The following is a 16762-nucleotide window of genomic DNA, read 5'->3' as shown; positions in this document are numbered from 1 at the left end:
GAGAGTGGCTGCTATGCCCAGCAGATCACCATGGTGATCCATGCCTTAATTTGGAGTAGCTTAATGTGATCTCCTTAGGGCTGACCATGAGTAGTGCAAGCTACAGTAGTGCAAAACATGTTGGTCAGGCAGTTGATATATGACTTAGATATCATATGTAGACCAACCACACTGGCTTCCAATTCTTTCTGAACTCATGTCAAGGTAATTGATCTATAAAGTTCGAAATATTGTCAAGTTTCTTTCTCCCAAATATATATTTAAACCATACTATTGATAGAAATGTCCAAGTTCTTCATTCCACTTTTCCACTAATGTATTATTTTCAGTAGATCCATTTACCTAGATATTTACCATGAAGTGGTCAGACTAAGTTTACAGCTAAGAAATTGAGTCCTCATTTCTGAACTAAATGTGCTGGGTGAAAGCAGGATAGTATAATTATTCACACTTGAAGAAAGACCAGTTGGACTCTGGTTAGTTTCCCAAATACAGCTGATACAAGATGACAAGATGCAGACTGGAAAAGTATGTAGATGGAGCCAAGCTACGTAATTATTAAAATCCAGAAAATATTCAGTTACTACAGTTTTCTCTCCAAATAGAATGCAAGCATTTATGAATTGGTTGTAGTAACTAATGCCAGCATTACAGAAGAAAGTAACAAGCCTCAAAACTTAAAAAAACAACCAGGAAATAAATTTGTACAGAGGGTAACTTTGGGAAGATTATTCTAAGAACAGGAAAAGTGAATTTAATTTTAGAAAGACAATATCCAAGCATTTGAAGACTTTTGTCGGGTTCATAGAATAGATCTGCTCTTCTTCACAAACCATAGTTTCTTGGATAGACATGGCAGACTGATCGGATTTTGGGACATGTGACTGGCAACTATCCCAATTTCCCATGACTGAAATTGGGATATGAATTGCTGCTGGTATTCATCCTGCTTATGAGATAATGCATAGAGTAGGAAATGTACGATTGTACATTGTACGATTTCAGGATATATTCCAAGAATGGTATACACACGAAGAAGAATTTATGTTATATACTAATAGCAAACCGATATCAAGTTTATAAACCTGATTCTCTTTAACTAAGAATGTTAAGTGTCTCTCAAAATAACACATCCCAGGAATTCGTAGGAGGAAGCCATGAAAACGATACTGGTATTAAACAGTTGTCAGTGTGTAGATATACTGATGTACTTTCATATTATTATGATAAACACTAGGAATCTTGAGTTGTGATCCAGTATGGAAGTCTGGGGAATTTTATTCTCATGTATTCTGGTATAAATAGACCTAGTGTACATCTCCCAAACTGATGGGCTCATTGGGAAATAATTCTCCTTCAGAATTTGTATTTTTCTGAATGTCGCAAAGCAGTTTTTCTTTCAGGGTCACCGTTCTTTTTAAGCACTACCAGTTAATTTAAATGGATCAGTGCAGTCCAGATCATCTTAATAGGATACATGGCTCTATGGTTAGAAAGGTAATCAATTCATAGCGAATTTGAGGTTTAAACACACTGTGAGCTAAAACAGAATATAATCATTAGAGTCTCAAATGAGCTTCTTTTTTATTTCCTTACATCAGTGGTTCTTAACCTGTGGGCCGCGGACCATCAGTGGGCTGCGAGGATGAAAATCTGGTCCGCTAGCTTAGTTCCTCTTTATTTATTTTATTTTATTTCCACTCCTTTCACACCGACTGCCACTACTTCCCTGTTGCTGACCATGTCATATGTTGTGTATCAAAAACTAGAGCTGGTGTGATCTATCCAATGCAATTTTCTGAATCGGCACCCCAAACCGAATCTAAGGTTGATCAAAAACTGATTCGGAATCCTTTTGGTACTAATGCTGAGGAGTGGTCCCTAGTCAAAGTGATTCCTGGTCAAGTGATCCCTGGTCAAAGTGGTCCCTGATCAAAGTGGTCTGTGGTCAAATAAAGGTTGGGAATCACTGACTTACATAATATATTTTCCATATATCATATGGCTTTTGAGTGGGGATGGGTGATAATTTAATTTGGTTAGTTTTTTGAAAGAATATTCGAGGATACCAAATTTCTTAAGCATGTTGGAAATAATTTATTCTCTGCCCACATCTACAAATGTGAAAGTGAAATTAAAAGATTCAATCATATCTGCCTCCATCACAGCAATAAGGTGATAATAAAAGTGAAAATGTGTGTATGTGGTGGAGGTGTCCACTTACAAAGACAGGCTCCCGCCTCCATTAACAGCTTTAACCCACAGTGCTGAGGAGCCACTCAAAGCACTCCCTCCAGTGACATTTCAGGTTAGAGTGAGCACTATGAATATGTAGCCCAAACACTGCCAGTGTCCTCCCATACCGACCACGACCCAAGTAAGGGCTTTCATTTGAGGACAAGTTCATCCTAGATGTTCTGTTTTCCCTTCAAAATGGACATCCCAAGGTTCCTTTCTCCATTGATGTGGAATCTGCATTACCCCTCCCACTGCCTCTCCCTTAAGCCTTTCCTACGGCATATCAAACAGGAGTTGATCAGCAACTGAACAAGAGGGTTGGGAAGAATTCACCATGATTTATAGGAATTGCAGTTCACCTACATCCAGAGAGCACTGTGAACCCAACCAACGATGGATCTACACCAAACTTGCCTTGAATCATGGAATTTGCAGTACCTTCACTCACTTCTAGAGACTACTGTAACCCCCATGGATAACAGACCTGAGCCAAACTTGGCACACAGACCCCCATGACCTGGGAGTCTGTGTGCCAAATTTGGGTGAGGTATGATTTGGGGGGAGGATGGACTATAGATGATAGGATTTGCAGCACCTTCACCCCATTTACCTCTCACAGACCACTGCAACCCCCATGAAGGACAGACCTGGATCAAAATTGGATCACAGACTCCCCATGACCAACAACATACTGGAGATGTTTGGAGGAAATTGACCTTAATGGGAGTTATAGTTCACCTTCATCCAGAGAAACTGTGATCCCTCCAACAGTGGACTGGGACCAAACTTGGCACAGAGAAGCCCCATGACCAACTGAACATATTGCAGGGGGTTGGGGGAAATTGACATTGGATCTGGGAGTTGTAGTTCACCCTTATCCAGAGAGGATTGAACCCAGCCGACAATGGATCTGGACCAAATTTGGCACACAGACCTAACTTGGCCAACTGTGCATACAGGCAGGATTTGGGGGGTGAATGACTTGGATATGGGAGTTGTAGTTCACTAATATCCAGAGAGCACTGAACACAGCCAACCTTAGATCTGGACCAGACTTGGCACACAGACCCAACATGGCCAACTGTGCATACTGGTGGGATTATGGGTGATTGGCACACCATTTTGGGGATTGCAGTTAACCCAAATCGTTATGTATTTTCTGATGGGAGCATTCATAAACAATGAACTTAAAGACTGACTTTTTCTAATAAAAAGTGTTACTAATTAATGAAATGATATTACCTAACAACCCAAAACAAAAATGCCTTTTTCAAATAACCTGGGCACCACTGGGTCCCAAAGTTAGTATAATAATAAATAATTCCCAATAATATCATAGAGTGTTACCCTGTGGATTTATATTTTTGTGGCAAGGTTTTAAGTTACTGTCTTTTTTTACACTATCATGCAAATTTCAAATTTGAAAGTATAAATTCCCGTGGATTATAATTCAGGATGGGATGGATGAGATCAAAATTATTTCTGATATTAAACACATTTTATACTGTTGCGTTGTAGTATCTCTCACAGCATATGAGGTTTGGAAGACAACCACAGAAAGTACTTAACAAGTACACGGAACCAGAACAGGTTCACATATTATGAGAAAATGTACAGCTAGAACACATTTTAGGGTAAATAGCTCTGTTTTAGATACAAATGTCTTGAGGTCAAACTCAAGAGGATGAATTCCATATATTTTCCTCATATTTTGATAACTATTGTATAAGTCAGCAGATAATCTCCTTACCTGTCAAAATTTCAGCTAATATAATACTAATACATTCCTCCTCCTCCTTTTCCCCCTCCTCTTCCTTTTTTCTTTTTCCCCTACAGGAGGATTCAACAGACTGTGGTGGGGTCTCTGGCCTGAGCCCATCACTATGGTCTATGGTAGGAATCCAGATTATCCTGCTCTGGCTGTTATCTGGCAGTAGACATTGCCAGTTATGACCATGTTGAAACCAAAATCTGCCTAATAAAGAAGCCTATCATTTCATTTGGAAAAAAGAAGGGGGTTCATTCTGTTCAGACAACAGATAAATGGCAGTGTCCATAAAGTGATATTCTTTTTTGGAATAACTCTGAAGGCACCCACCGTGGCTGCATGTTGGCGTGTCAGATCCGTAGATGTGTGTGAATGCTGCATTCATCTAGGCCATTGGAACTGAATTCTATATGTGCTTCATTGAGAAATTGTTGTGGTTTTGAAGACTTTTAAGTGAAAAGGGCTTCCCTTTAAAAGGTTACACAACTTTTATTTATTTGATCTTAGTTTTGAATATGTTTCATTCTTTATGTAATAGTTTTTTAAGAGTGGCGGAAATCCTATCATTTCCTTAGCCCTCTTATTGTGAGTATTTCATGCCTCCTTTCAAACTTAGTTATGTCCGGATCATGGACTTTAGTTTCTGAAAGAATAATTTCATTCTGGCTAGCCCAGGGGTTTCCTAACATGTGAAGTTGGCTGGGCACATTCATAATTTTGCAGAAGTATTATTGGCCTCATCACAAAATAATTGTCATGTGGCACGTCTGTTCACAAATTGATGGCCACAGTGGTTGTGGCCAGCTACAAAACCTATTCATTTCAAAGAAGGGTGAAGTGTACTTAAAAAACAAATAAGCTATTGCTGGTTGTAGTAGTGGTATGTCTGAGAACCAAAAAAGTAGACCATACCTTCAAACTCATTAATTGGAAGGTCACCCCAAATAGAGATTCCTTAAACACTGTCTAAGCTCATAAGCAACCAGGCCTCCTTTTTCTTTCACCCACAATTTCAATTTTAACAGGCATGAGGAGCCAAGTGCTACCTTCCAACTATCATCTGCATTTTCTGCAAATGCCTGTGCACCTATGTGGAGCCCAGAGGGGCATTCTGGATAAGTAATGATAAAGACTGGTGCTTAGCTTTGCAGGACATGGAAGCTGCCAGGTTTCAAAAAGCTTTAAAACTAAGGGAGACTTCAGGGTGCTTTGTGGGCACCAAGAGACCTACAAATTCTGCATTGGGGTCTCCAGGGCTAGCCAGCTACAGAGATTCTCTGAAACATAAAATGCCTTATTCTGAGTGATTTTTTTCTCCTCTCTGTAAATTACGACAAATGGGCAAGCAGCTAAGTTTGAGTAGGTTTGTGATATTTTGTGTGTGTGAATTTTTATATTGCAAAAACTTGTCAATGAGAAAAAGAAAAAGAGACATAGCATAATTTATCAATGGAAAGTTTGTTGAGAATTTCATACTTCAACAGGAAAAATGGTATCTGTTCTCTACTGCACAATTGTCAATGTCTATGCCATGGTCCCTGTTCTCAGAACAGTTCCGTATCACTAAGTTGTCCAAAATGTTCAGACACAAAGTTTGTGAGTAAAAAATGTCTTTGTGAATATTGAACATTGGTTGCCAAGGGTATTTTGCATGATGATGAAGTTGCTGCTTTGCTGTCTCTTTCAGTTTGGTTATTTTCTCCTTTTCCTTTTAGATGGTTGACTATAGTTTATTTCAAAGGTAACTGAGTGATTGTTTTGTTGTGTGAGAAACCAAATATTGCAATGTGATGCCATTTTAATCTTAAGTGATATACTGTTAAAACAGATATCTGAATATACTGTGCAACATAAAAACTGAAAAGGGGTATAGTACATTTAGTTGCTGCACAAATAGGAAGAGATGGGTTTTATGCCAGTGAAACGAAATGCCAGAAATTGTGTCTACAGATATTTTAAGTAAATGAAATCAAATTATAGCTCTTTCTTTTTGAAGAGTGTTTATGCTCAAATTTGTAAACTCGTGGATTTTGTTGCTGTTGTTTCTTTCTATTACAATTAGTTATAAAGTATCCGACCCCTCTATTTTTTTAGTAAAAAAAAATAGCAAGCTGGAAAGCCCAGAATTTACTGAAATGATATCAAAATCTGAAGAAATGGGGAGCCTTGAATCTATATGTATGTACAGTGATACTTGATTATGAATAATAATAAATCCATGTTTTATATAAACCTAGTAATTATTCAGAGCAGTAAAGTCATTATAAGTTTACAGTATAGAATAGTACAGAAACAAGATAGAATAATTTTGTTCCAATCCCATTTTCACTAGACTAACCAGTATTGCAGGACAACTAAATCAATACATGTGCACCTTTGCTGCGGTCAATTCACCCTACAGAATTATAACACTGTTATTCCACTTTAACTGTCATGGTTCCATCTTATGGAATCTTGGGGTTGCCAGTTTAGGAACTTGCAGTTAAATTTCTTAGAGAGCTCTAGTATATAACAAAGCTCCAAGCTCCAGGATTCCATAGGATAGAACAATGGTAGTTAAAGTGAAATAATCGTACCATACTTCTCTAGTGTGAAAGAGCCTCAGGAGAAGAGAGGAAAATATTTAAAACCACTATGCTGATAAATGACTTCCATCTAATGTTATGTTCCAAGTTTTGTTCCAATTTTAGGAGGATAATTGGGAGTGCATTAACATTTTTTAAAAAAAAAATCACATTTTTACACAAATATAAAGTTTTATTTTCTAGTTTTTCCTAGGTCTGATTTTTTTCCCTTTCCACCAGCAAATTTCCGCAATAGCTGTTAAAAATCAAGAGTACAGAAAAACGAGATTTTGTGTGAGGTTGCTTAACTCTTTTGTAAGGCCATGTAGGTCTAGGTATAGATTCAAGGGATTCTGCATAAGCAATGTCTCGCTAACATGTTTCAAAATGGTGGAATAAAAATGACTCAGGAGGATTACATTCAGATTTGGGATGTTTTCCTTACCAATTAGAATTCTTTTTATGAAGATGGTACATGTAAGGGAGTGTATTGACTGTGCATTTCTTTGTGTCTTAATTTCAGTAATTTAAGACTAGTGATTAATTAAGCGCTGTGCTCCTTTAGCTTTGTTCCCAAAGCAAATAAAGTAGAATTGTGCTATTGCCTAAATCTTGTCCAAACAGGAGTCCATTTTCAATTTACATCTATGTAAACTCTGACTTATCTTGTCAGGAATAATTTGCATCTTGGAAGGTCATCCTCTGTCTGGGAAAGCAATATCTTAGGAATTGGCATGTTGGATAAGGCCACCAGTGTAGTTTAGTTTTCTGACAGTATTGGCTGAGCCCAGAGGCTTAAAAGAACTTGACCAAAGATGATAGAGATGTGGGTCCTACACCTTGATCTTTTGCATATTGACAGTAAGACATACTCCCTTCTCTTATGTAGCCTAAAGAAGAGAACTTTTTCCAATTTAATTTCCAATTCAGGCATTATTTTACAATAGCCATTGAATGCCACTTTAAAACACCAGCATGTTTCCACATATATATTTGGCACAGTCTCCTCTTTACAGGTGGTAAGTTATGCTTTAACCACTGGGCAAGTCCTTCTGTATACCACTCTCCTCAGTAATGGGAAGAATACTTCATCAGCAGTAGTATATTCTAGCATGCCAGCCTTAGTTCACTTGATTTTTTTTTTACTAGACAGCATTGCAAATCTTTTCTATTGCTGTCCTCACTATTTCCTTTTGAGACCATCTCTTCAGTAATTTTAAGGTACTACTTCCAATTGCTTCCTGTTTGGTATTCCTAAGATATTGCTGATAAATTATTCCACTCCGTTGATGTTTCTTTATAAAATTGCTAAAACTTGGACTTTAATTACTTTTTTCTTCTTTTTTTTAGGTAGAACACTACTATTTTGCAGGGTTTTTTAAAAATAAGAAAATAAATGAGAAGAAGAAAGCTTCTGTTTTTCTATTTTCTCCCCTGTTTACAGTGAACAGAAAGATTAAATATTTCATCAATAATTCTAGGATCTTACCAAACAAGAAGCAATTAGAAAGAAAAGCTTCTATTAGTTACAAAATACATTTGCAGGATGGACACTTAGACCTGCTGATGGCCATAATCAGATATTATAGTGATGCTATCAATTGTTGCCTGAAATTCCCTTTCCATTGAAGAATCACAATATAGGCTGATTATCCCTTATCTGATTTCCAAAATCTGAAAAACTCCAAAATACAAAATTGTTCACATGGCTGACTGAGATCAGGCCCGTAGCCAGGATTTCGTTTCGGGGGGGGGGGGGGGGGGGGGCTAAAAAAATTCAGGGGGGTTTCGGGGGGGGGCTGAGTCTGAGTGAAAGAGGGTCTAGCCTAGCAAATCTTTTGTATCATTACCCCAATGCCCCCATGCATATGGGATATATTGAGTATGGTGATCAGATCATGATATGAATAAACATAACAGTTTAAATAATGCACCAGTAAGGCCTTTTCACGAACCACCATGAGAATTTCGGGCTACATGCCTGACTGAGATAGAGACACTTTTGTTTCATGGTGTTTCGTTGTAAACAAACTTTGTCTTATGCACAAAATAATTAAGTACATTGAATATAAAATAACCTTTAAACTATGTTTACTCAATGTATATGAAACATAAATGAATGTCATGTTTACTTTAGGTCTCATCTCCAAGATGTACCATTATGTATATGTAAATATTTCAAATTATGAAAATAATTGAAATACAGAACATACTATCTGTCCTTTAAGAGGTCTCAAATTTTACATCTAGTCTCAAATTTTACATCTTGAACTTTCCTAGCTTACAAAGTGCTGAGCTTTTGTTTGCTATATTCACGATATAGAAGGAAGAAAGGAGAATCATGAAAAAATGCGTATCTTGCAAGAAAGAATAGAATAGTTGTTCTTCTAATTAAGTAATCAGGAACCAATTCCTTGTTACTGGTCAGTTGCCAAAAGATAGTATTTACACATCATCCAGGAAAGACAAAAGTCTTGATTTATTCTGAGAAAACATTTTCCAGTGAAAAGCGTTTTTAAAAAGAATAAATGATCTTATCACAGGCAGCATACATCCCCTTATAAACCCCCCTTGTGACATCACAACCAGTCATGTTGATGTCTTAGAAGAAATACTTTTAGTTGTTTACATTGGAGATGTGGGCCTTGCCTCATGTTCCTGGCTGTAGCACTTTAGAAAAATAGTTTGACAGATTTAAGGAAAAAGGCATGTCCACAACTTGAAAATCATCCAGCTGTATTTATTATTTATTTATTTATTATTTAAACTTATATGCCGCCACTCCCCTGGGGCTCGGAGCGGCTTACAAGAATAGTTAAAATCTAACAAAGTTTAAAAGCAATTTAAAACAATTTAAAAACAACAGTATCAAACATTAAAAGCCTGTCGGAACAGGTATGTCTTACATGCCCTGCGGAAAGCTGGTAAGTCCTGTAGGGCACGAACTTCAGGTGGCAGAGCATTCCAGACTGATGGTGCCACTGCTGTGAAGGCTCTGCGTCTGGTTGCCGTTAGATGCAAGGTCTTGACACTGGGGACTTCCAATAGATCTTGGTCCTCAGAACAGAGGGATCTCTGGGGTTGGTAGGGGGTGAGACGATCCCTCAGATACATTGGCCCCAGACCATGCAAGGCCTTAAAGGTGAGTACCATCACTTTGAAAGTGATCCGGTGCTCAATTGGTAACCAATGCAGCTGAGTCGCCTACGGGCTGAGATAGTGCGGTATACAAATAAAGTAAATAAATAAATAAATAGTAAGATTGGTGTTATGTGGCATCTCATCGGAATTCCTGCAAGAAGCCGAGCAGCTGCATTTTGTATCAACTTGAGCTTCCGAATCACCGACAGAGGGAGGCCAATGTAGAGGGCGTTACAGTAGTCCAGTCTTGAGATGACCGTGGCCTGGATCACCGTAGCTAGGTCGTCTCTGGACAGGTAGGGGGCCAGCCGTCTAGCCTGCCGCAGGTGAAAGAAGGCAGTTCTGCTCACGGCGGAGACCTGGGCCTCCATTGTCAGCAGAGGGTCCAAAAGGACTCCCAGACTCTTTACCAATGATGACGGGCGTAACGCCTCGCCATCCAGGGTGGGCAGATGGATGTCCCCACTGCCCGGTCGACCCAGCCATAGGATCTCCGTCTTTGCTGGATTCACCCTCAACCTACTGGCACGCAGCCATCCATTAACGGCCTCGAGGCACTGATGGAAACAATCGGGTACAGAGTCCGATCGGCCTTCCATCTTCAGCACCAGCTGAGTGTCATCGGCATACTGATAACACTCAAGCCCAAAACCTCGAACCAGCTGAGCAAGTGGTCGCATATAGATGTTAAACAACAGAGGGGAGAGAATGGCCCCCTGAGGAACCCCACAAGATAGAGGGGACCTCTCAGAGACCAGGCCTCCTCTCTCCAGTATGAAACTGGATTTTTGCTTGAAATTTGTAGTAGTGGATTTCTCCCTCCTGATTGTATGCAAATTGTACCCAGTCATTTAATGTTAAACAATATATTGTGGATATAAGTATATATACATATATTTTCCAGGAGATGATTTACTACACCATTCTAAATGTCCCCGACCTTATAAATAGTGATGGTCCAGTTCTAGGAAATCATTTTTGTCCAATATTTTGTGAATTGGGCATGCATTCTCATGCACTCCTCGTTCTGACAAGACTTGGCTTTAATAATCATTTTTCACATTAATTGGCTATAGGAGCATAAGCCTTAATATATCATTTGAAAAGGTCTTATCTTTAGCATATGTAACAAAGCTTTCTCACTTCAACACTTCTAGCTGAATCAGAGGACATTAAAAAGTTGTTCTGACTCTCTTAAATTCTGCACTAAGAAGGAGGCCCTGCTGTGTTATTTATTTGACAATTAAACCATTTTAGTTATGTATTTTTAAAGGGAGAGAGAGAAAAGGAAAGAAGAACTGGCAAATTGAATGGCTTAGATCTCCATTCCTTCCATTGGAACAACCAGCATTACTGCCAAAACACGAAATGTGGTCCATATTTATACCAGGTTTTTAACATGGCATATATTTCATGAGCTTGACTGTGGAGATTTTTAAGCCTTGTACCTTTAAAGACTTTAGTATGATGTCTTTACATGTTTCTAATGCTTGAGGCTTTTTTGCTTAAAACTTGACAAGAAAAACAACATTGATGCCATTTGTAAGTTTTCGTATACTATTCCTTTGACTGAATTTTAAGCACTAGCCTTACTGCATTCAGACAGGCACTACCCTTTTTTAAAAGTGACCTTTGCAACCCAAGTGTTACTTGCTGTTTTTAAAATACAGTACTTTCTAAAGGACATGGAGACATTTTATTCTCCATGTCCTTCACATGGGAAGGAATGATTTATTCCAATGATTTATTGTCAGATGTTCTTTTCATATCTTACTCATGTGAAGCCAGGCTCCATGGATCGATAATGTGGTTGCCCGCCTTGGCATTATACCCCCCAGCTAGCCCTGGCCCAGACATACACTCCTTCACATCTGTACCTGGTACACCTCTGTGCATAGCAGGGATATAATTTTTATTTTGTTCTTATTTATTTATCGTGTCATCCGCAACCAGAATATTGTATTACATTTCTAACAGAAATTTTGTTCTTATAAATGATTTTATTTATAAAATGAGATTGAGAGTGGCTGAGATACACCTTTTGATGATAGCTTATCTGGATTTTTTTACAAATCCCATCCACAATTTTCTGCAGAAAACAATGCATTAGCACATGTTTTCACAAATGACCCCCCCCCCCCACACACACACACATTTTGATGTAATATCTCAAAAGGCTTGGCCATTTTCTGCATTGGGGTACCTTATTAAAGATGCAAAAATTATACTTCCTTACACAGATCTCTACTTGTTCTGGAAGCCCAATGATACAAACTTAAAGAATGTGTAGAAACATAATGCACATCCAGATTGGTGTGTAGAGATTGCATTACCGAAATTCAGCACTGTTGACATGGGGCCCCTTCACACTACAGAAATACAACATTGTGATTATCATGCCTGCATTCTGTGAAATCCTGGGATTCGTCATTTTCTTGAGGCATTAGCAGGATTGGATTAACCAGGACATCAAGGGAAATTTTCCATTGCGAGATTTACCATGGACCATATGGTGCAAAACTGCAAATGGTTCAGTTGAGCCAGGTTACACAAAATTGGGGGAGGGGGCTCTTTCACAATAAAAAAAACTGAAATTAGAAAAAAAAAACAGGAGAAAACTTTTCAAACTTAAAGTGGAAGTATAAAAAATGAGCAATATTTTTCATCTTAAGGTTTTTTAATGTAAATTTTTATTTTACGGTTTATTATTGTTTATATATTGAATAGATATATATGGGGACATCAAAGTCTTTTAAATGCTAAAAGCTTCTAAAGGTTTTAATCTGGTCCTGGGTATTACAGCTGTCTGGTTGTGAAATCTAAACCTGTAAATATCAGGATTCCATAGGATGTTGCCGTGGCACTTAGAGTGGAATATAATAGTGTAGTGTAAAAGGATTCATGTGCAATGGCAATGATTTCGTTATCATTCTAGTTTGCCAACACAGCATCTTGGATCCACCACTCCTTTTGATACATTGTATCCACCATACACATGGAGGATTATTGGTTGTGGCTGGTATTTTCCTGTAGTTGGTGACCACATCATGTGGGTACTTTCCAAACCATCACCCCACTTCTCAAGGTCTGAAAGTACTGGTATTAGCCATGGAATTCACTTGACTTGAACATTTCAGGTATTATTAGTGATATGATAAAGAAGCAAAATCTTGGCCAAAGAACTCTGTTAATGAGGGTAAAATTTGAACTTTCTCTACACCACTTTTATTCATCTGAACAATGGACTGGTCCTCCTTATTCTGCCGAAGCCAAACAAAACAAAACAAAAATCCTGATTATGAGAAAACTATTCTCCAGGCTCCTCTGTTGTATTTGGGAATATCTCCAGAAAAGAAGGTCCACGTAATCACACTCTTAACACAGGCCAAGTTTCTGGGTTGCTAATTTTTTCATACTACATTGTTAATATTGTTAATATTAGCTGTAGACTATTGTAAAAAAAAAAAAAGGTTCAAAAAGTGTCCTGAGTTTCAGAAGTTGGCTGCAGCCTGTTACCAGCAGCCTGTGTTATCTGTTGCCATGTGTGTCCAATAAAATTAAAAGTTGCTTCATGGATATATATATATATATATATATATATATATATATATATATATTGCTGAGAATAAAGTGATACCATCTTGTTCAAATTTTAAGTGAACTTACACTTTTGAATTGAAAATATTATCCAGAATTCTTAATGTTTTGGGATGCCTCCATCTTATTTTTACTGAGATGTTAAATATGCATCCTTTTCCACCACCACCACCACCCAGGATTATTTTTCAGTTTATTGTGTTCTCTTGACACTTTTGTGAATTTGATGAGGCTGAATAGGAAATAAATGTAAAACATTTTGTAAAAATTTGTACAATAATGTTATAAAAATTTATAATCCTTAAAATGTTGTGTTTAAATATGTGGCATAAACAGTATATTCAGAATAAAAGTTTATCGTTTGAAATCAAACAATGGTATATCTGGATTGTACGTCTTATTTTTAAGAGAAAAACTTTGAATGGTGATTATTCCTTTGGTTTCTGAATACTATTCTAGAATTTATTTCCATTAAAGCTGACACCTGCACAAATAGCAGATTGCACAGTTCACACATTTAGCAAGGATTCCTAAAATGGAAGCATGCTGCTGCCTCATCACTACTGTTTAGCATAAATGATGGGCTATCTTCTAGTTGTTAGTTTTCTTGTGCCTGGATAGGGGGTTCAAAAAGCCATTATTATAACCCACAAAACAAACCTCTTCCATTGCTTAATGAGAAAAATCCTGGATTGGATGCAAAGGTCCCAGAGAGGGCAGGGTTTGTTAAGTCACTCCCATTCATAGAAGGAGTCATCATCATCAGCATCATCACTTTATTTCTTAATTAGTTGCTCTCCACCAAAGTGCTCCAAGCGACTTACAATTTAAAATAGCTTATACACAATATAAAACATTCAATATAAAAACATTCAACATAAAAACATTCAACATAAAAACATACAACATAAAAACATTCAGCAGTGACTATGGCAAAATTTGATCCAATTACTTAAATGCACAACCAAACAGCCAAGTCTTGAGCGCCTTTACAAAAGGTCGCAACTTCGACATTGCTCTAATATATGGAGGCAATGAGTTCCACAGAATTGGAGCATAGATTGAAAAAGCTCTACGCCTTGTAGCTTCCAAATGTGCCTCCCTAGGACCCGGTATGTATAGAAGATTTTCCTGGGTGGATCGAGGTGACCACTGATGGGGAAAAGGAATGAGGCAGTCCCTAAGATATAAAGGCCCTTGGCATTTTGAGCCCTAAATGTCAGGATCAGTATCTTGTAAGAGATCCGATGTTCTATTGGTAGCCAATGCAGTTGTTGCAGAATCGGTGTAATATGGGATCTTATAGATGATCCCGCTAGCAGCCTGGCTGCTGCATTTTGGACCATCCAAATCTTCTGGGTCGTTGACTTTGGAAGGCCAGCATATAAAGCATTGCAATAGTCCAACCTAGTGGTGACTGTTGCGTGGATTACCGTTGCCAATGCTTCTACCGAAAGGTAGGATGCCAATTTCCTTGCCTGACGAAGATGAAAATCACTGCTTACTTATGGCAGTAATCTGGGCCTCCATCGTCAGCGATGAATCCAACACAACCCCAAGGCTTTTAACAGTGGCAGACGGAACCAAAGCTTTCCCATTGAAATCAGGCAGAGACTAGGTTAATTCTGGCGGCTGGCCGGGCCAGAGTATCTCAGTTTTAGCAGGATTGACTTTTAGTCTGCTTGCTCAGACTGCTTCAAAACACAGCTTAAAGTTCTCAGGAATCATGGTTGTCCCAGGTTTGAGATGGCAGAGTAGCTGGGTATCATCTGCATACTGGTAACACTCTATGCTAAAGCTCCGCACCAGTCCAGCAAGTGGTCGGACGTAGATGTTAAATAACAGGGGTGAGAGGATAGCACCCTGGGGAACTCCACAGCAAAGGCAGGAGCTCTCAGAGTCGAGAGGAGTGGTTGGACAATTCACTCTGTGTTCCTTCTTGGTACCAATAAACAGAGGGCCCTTCCTAATAGCCCTATATCCTTATATTGTGGGCAGAAAAACCCACAATATCTGCGTTTAACTGGGTTATCTGAGTCCATACTCCGATAACCCACACTAAGATAACAGGTTACCAGCTGTTAGGAATTGTGGAAGCTGAAGTCCAAAGCACCTGAAGGACAGGTTGGGAACCACTGCTCTAGAACCTTGACTATATCATAATTTCCAGATTAGAACAGTGAAACAAACAACTGGGGTGGTGTTTGTTTCATTCAGAAAGTATTTCCCTGTCAGTACTGTTCAACTTCTTAACATTGAAATCCTGGTAGGGGAATTGCAGAGTTAGATATGACCTAAAGAAATTAATTCTGAATTTGAGATAAACAGTAACTCAACATGACTGGTAATACATTACTTTTGAAAGGAACAGAAAGAGTGATACTGATGGTGAGTAAATAAATAGAACAGCTTAAAACAGGTGAGACTACATTACAAGAGTTCTAAAATGTTTCAGGTTGCTATGGAGAGGCCACTGGTAAGTAACTTAGAAATCAATTCTCTCTGTTATTGTTTACTTGAATTCCTGCATAGAGACCGTCTTAAGCAATTGTGCAAAGTGCAGAATTGTGTATTTCCAATATAATTGAAAATCTCCAAGGCAACACACTAAACAGCAGTGAGCTAATGATTATGTAAATATTCAATTAGAAAGAAATCCTATTTTTACAATTATATTGTGACATTGATGTTTTATTTCAACATTCCTAAACTCTGCTACACAATAAACCAAGTTATCCTGAGAAAATGACAGTGAAGAAGGAGTGAAATCACACGGTGAAGATTGTGGCTGTGAGTGGTGGGGGGGGGGGGGGGATCACATTTGATATTTTAATAGAAATAAAATAGAAATTTACAAAGATAAATGTAGTTTAAAAGTAAACCGTATTGTTTGGTCATCAGCCTGGAGCTATAAAAATAAGAGAGCAGGGGTATCCCCGCACGTGATGTATTATTGCCTAAGTTTGTCACAAGTTACCCAGATCAGTTTCATATATTATTTTTCACTGCCAAAGCCAATATTCAATAGTCCCTGTGTACTTTTACAGTTCATTAGCAGAGTGCATCCATCTTCAAAGGCCTCCAGTTTGAAAGATTTCATTGTAGTATATAAAAACTAGGGCTGGGCGGTTTCGTTTCGTAATTTCATAATTCGTTAAAAATTCGTTATTTTTTTTATAACGAAGCGATAACGAACCATTCAGGAGCATCTAAAAAACGAAGCGAATTTTTAAATTCGTTTTGTAATTGCTTCGGATTCGTTTTGTATTCGTTTCGTTATGTTTTGAAATCGTTTCGTTATTATTTCCGCATGTCTGGGGCAAGTTTTATAGTTGTTGTTTGTTTAATCAGTGAAAAAAATATATAAATATCACACCAACAGTCAACAACAGAGGGAGAGGGAAGCTTCAGAAGTTCCCCCGTCCCATTTGGAGGTTTTTTAGCGTATTGCGCG

The 16762-nt window shown here is 38.1% G+C and overlaps 1 protein-coding gene across 3 annotated transcripts in view; it reads left to right on the top strand.

Annotated features, from left to right (window-relative positions):
• The window catches only part of CACNA2D1 (calcium voltage-gated channel auxiliary subunit alpha2delta 1), a 531008-nt gene extending 524770 nt beyond the window's left edge, over positions 1–6238 (top strand). For 2 of the 3 annotated variants that reach the window (XM_067468854.1, XM_067468853.1), the window contains one exon: positions 4075–6238. In XM_067468854.1, coding sequence (XP_067324955.1) covers positions 4075–4191 — 117 coding nt within the window. In that variant the 3' untranslated portion in view covers positions 4192–6238. The remainder of the gene's footprint in view (positions 1–4074) is intronic. The other variant, XM_067468852.1, reaches the window with a different exon arrangement.
• The last annotated feature ends 10524 nt before the right edge of the window (positions 6239–16762 follow it).

The sequence above is a fragment of the Anolis sagrei genome, chromosome 5 (assembly GCF_037176765.1).
Source record: "Anolis sagrei isolate rAnoSag1 chromosome 5, rAnoSag1.mat, whole genome shotgun sequence".
Taxonomy (NCBI): domain Eukaryota; kingdom Metazoa; phylum Chordata; class Lepidosauria; order Squamata; family Dactyloidae; genus Anolis; species Anolis sagrei.
The sequence above is the reverse complement of the archived record's forward strand: the minus strand, read 5'-3'. Positions and strand labels throughout refer to the sequence as shown.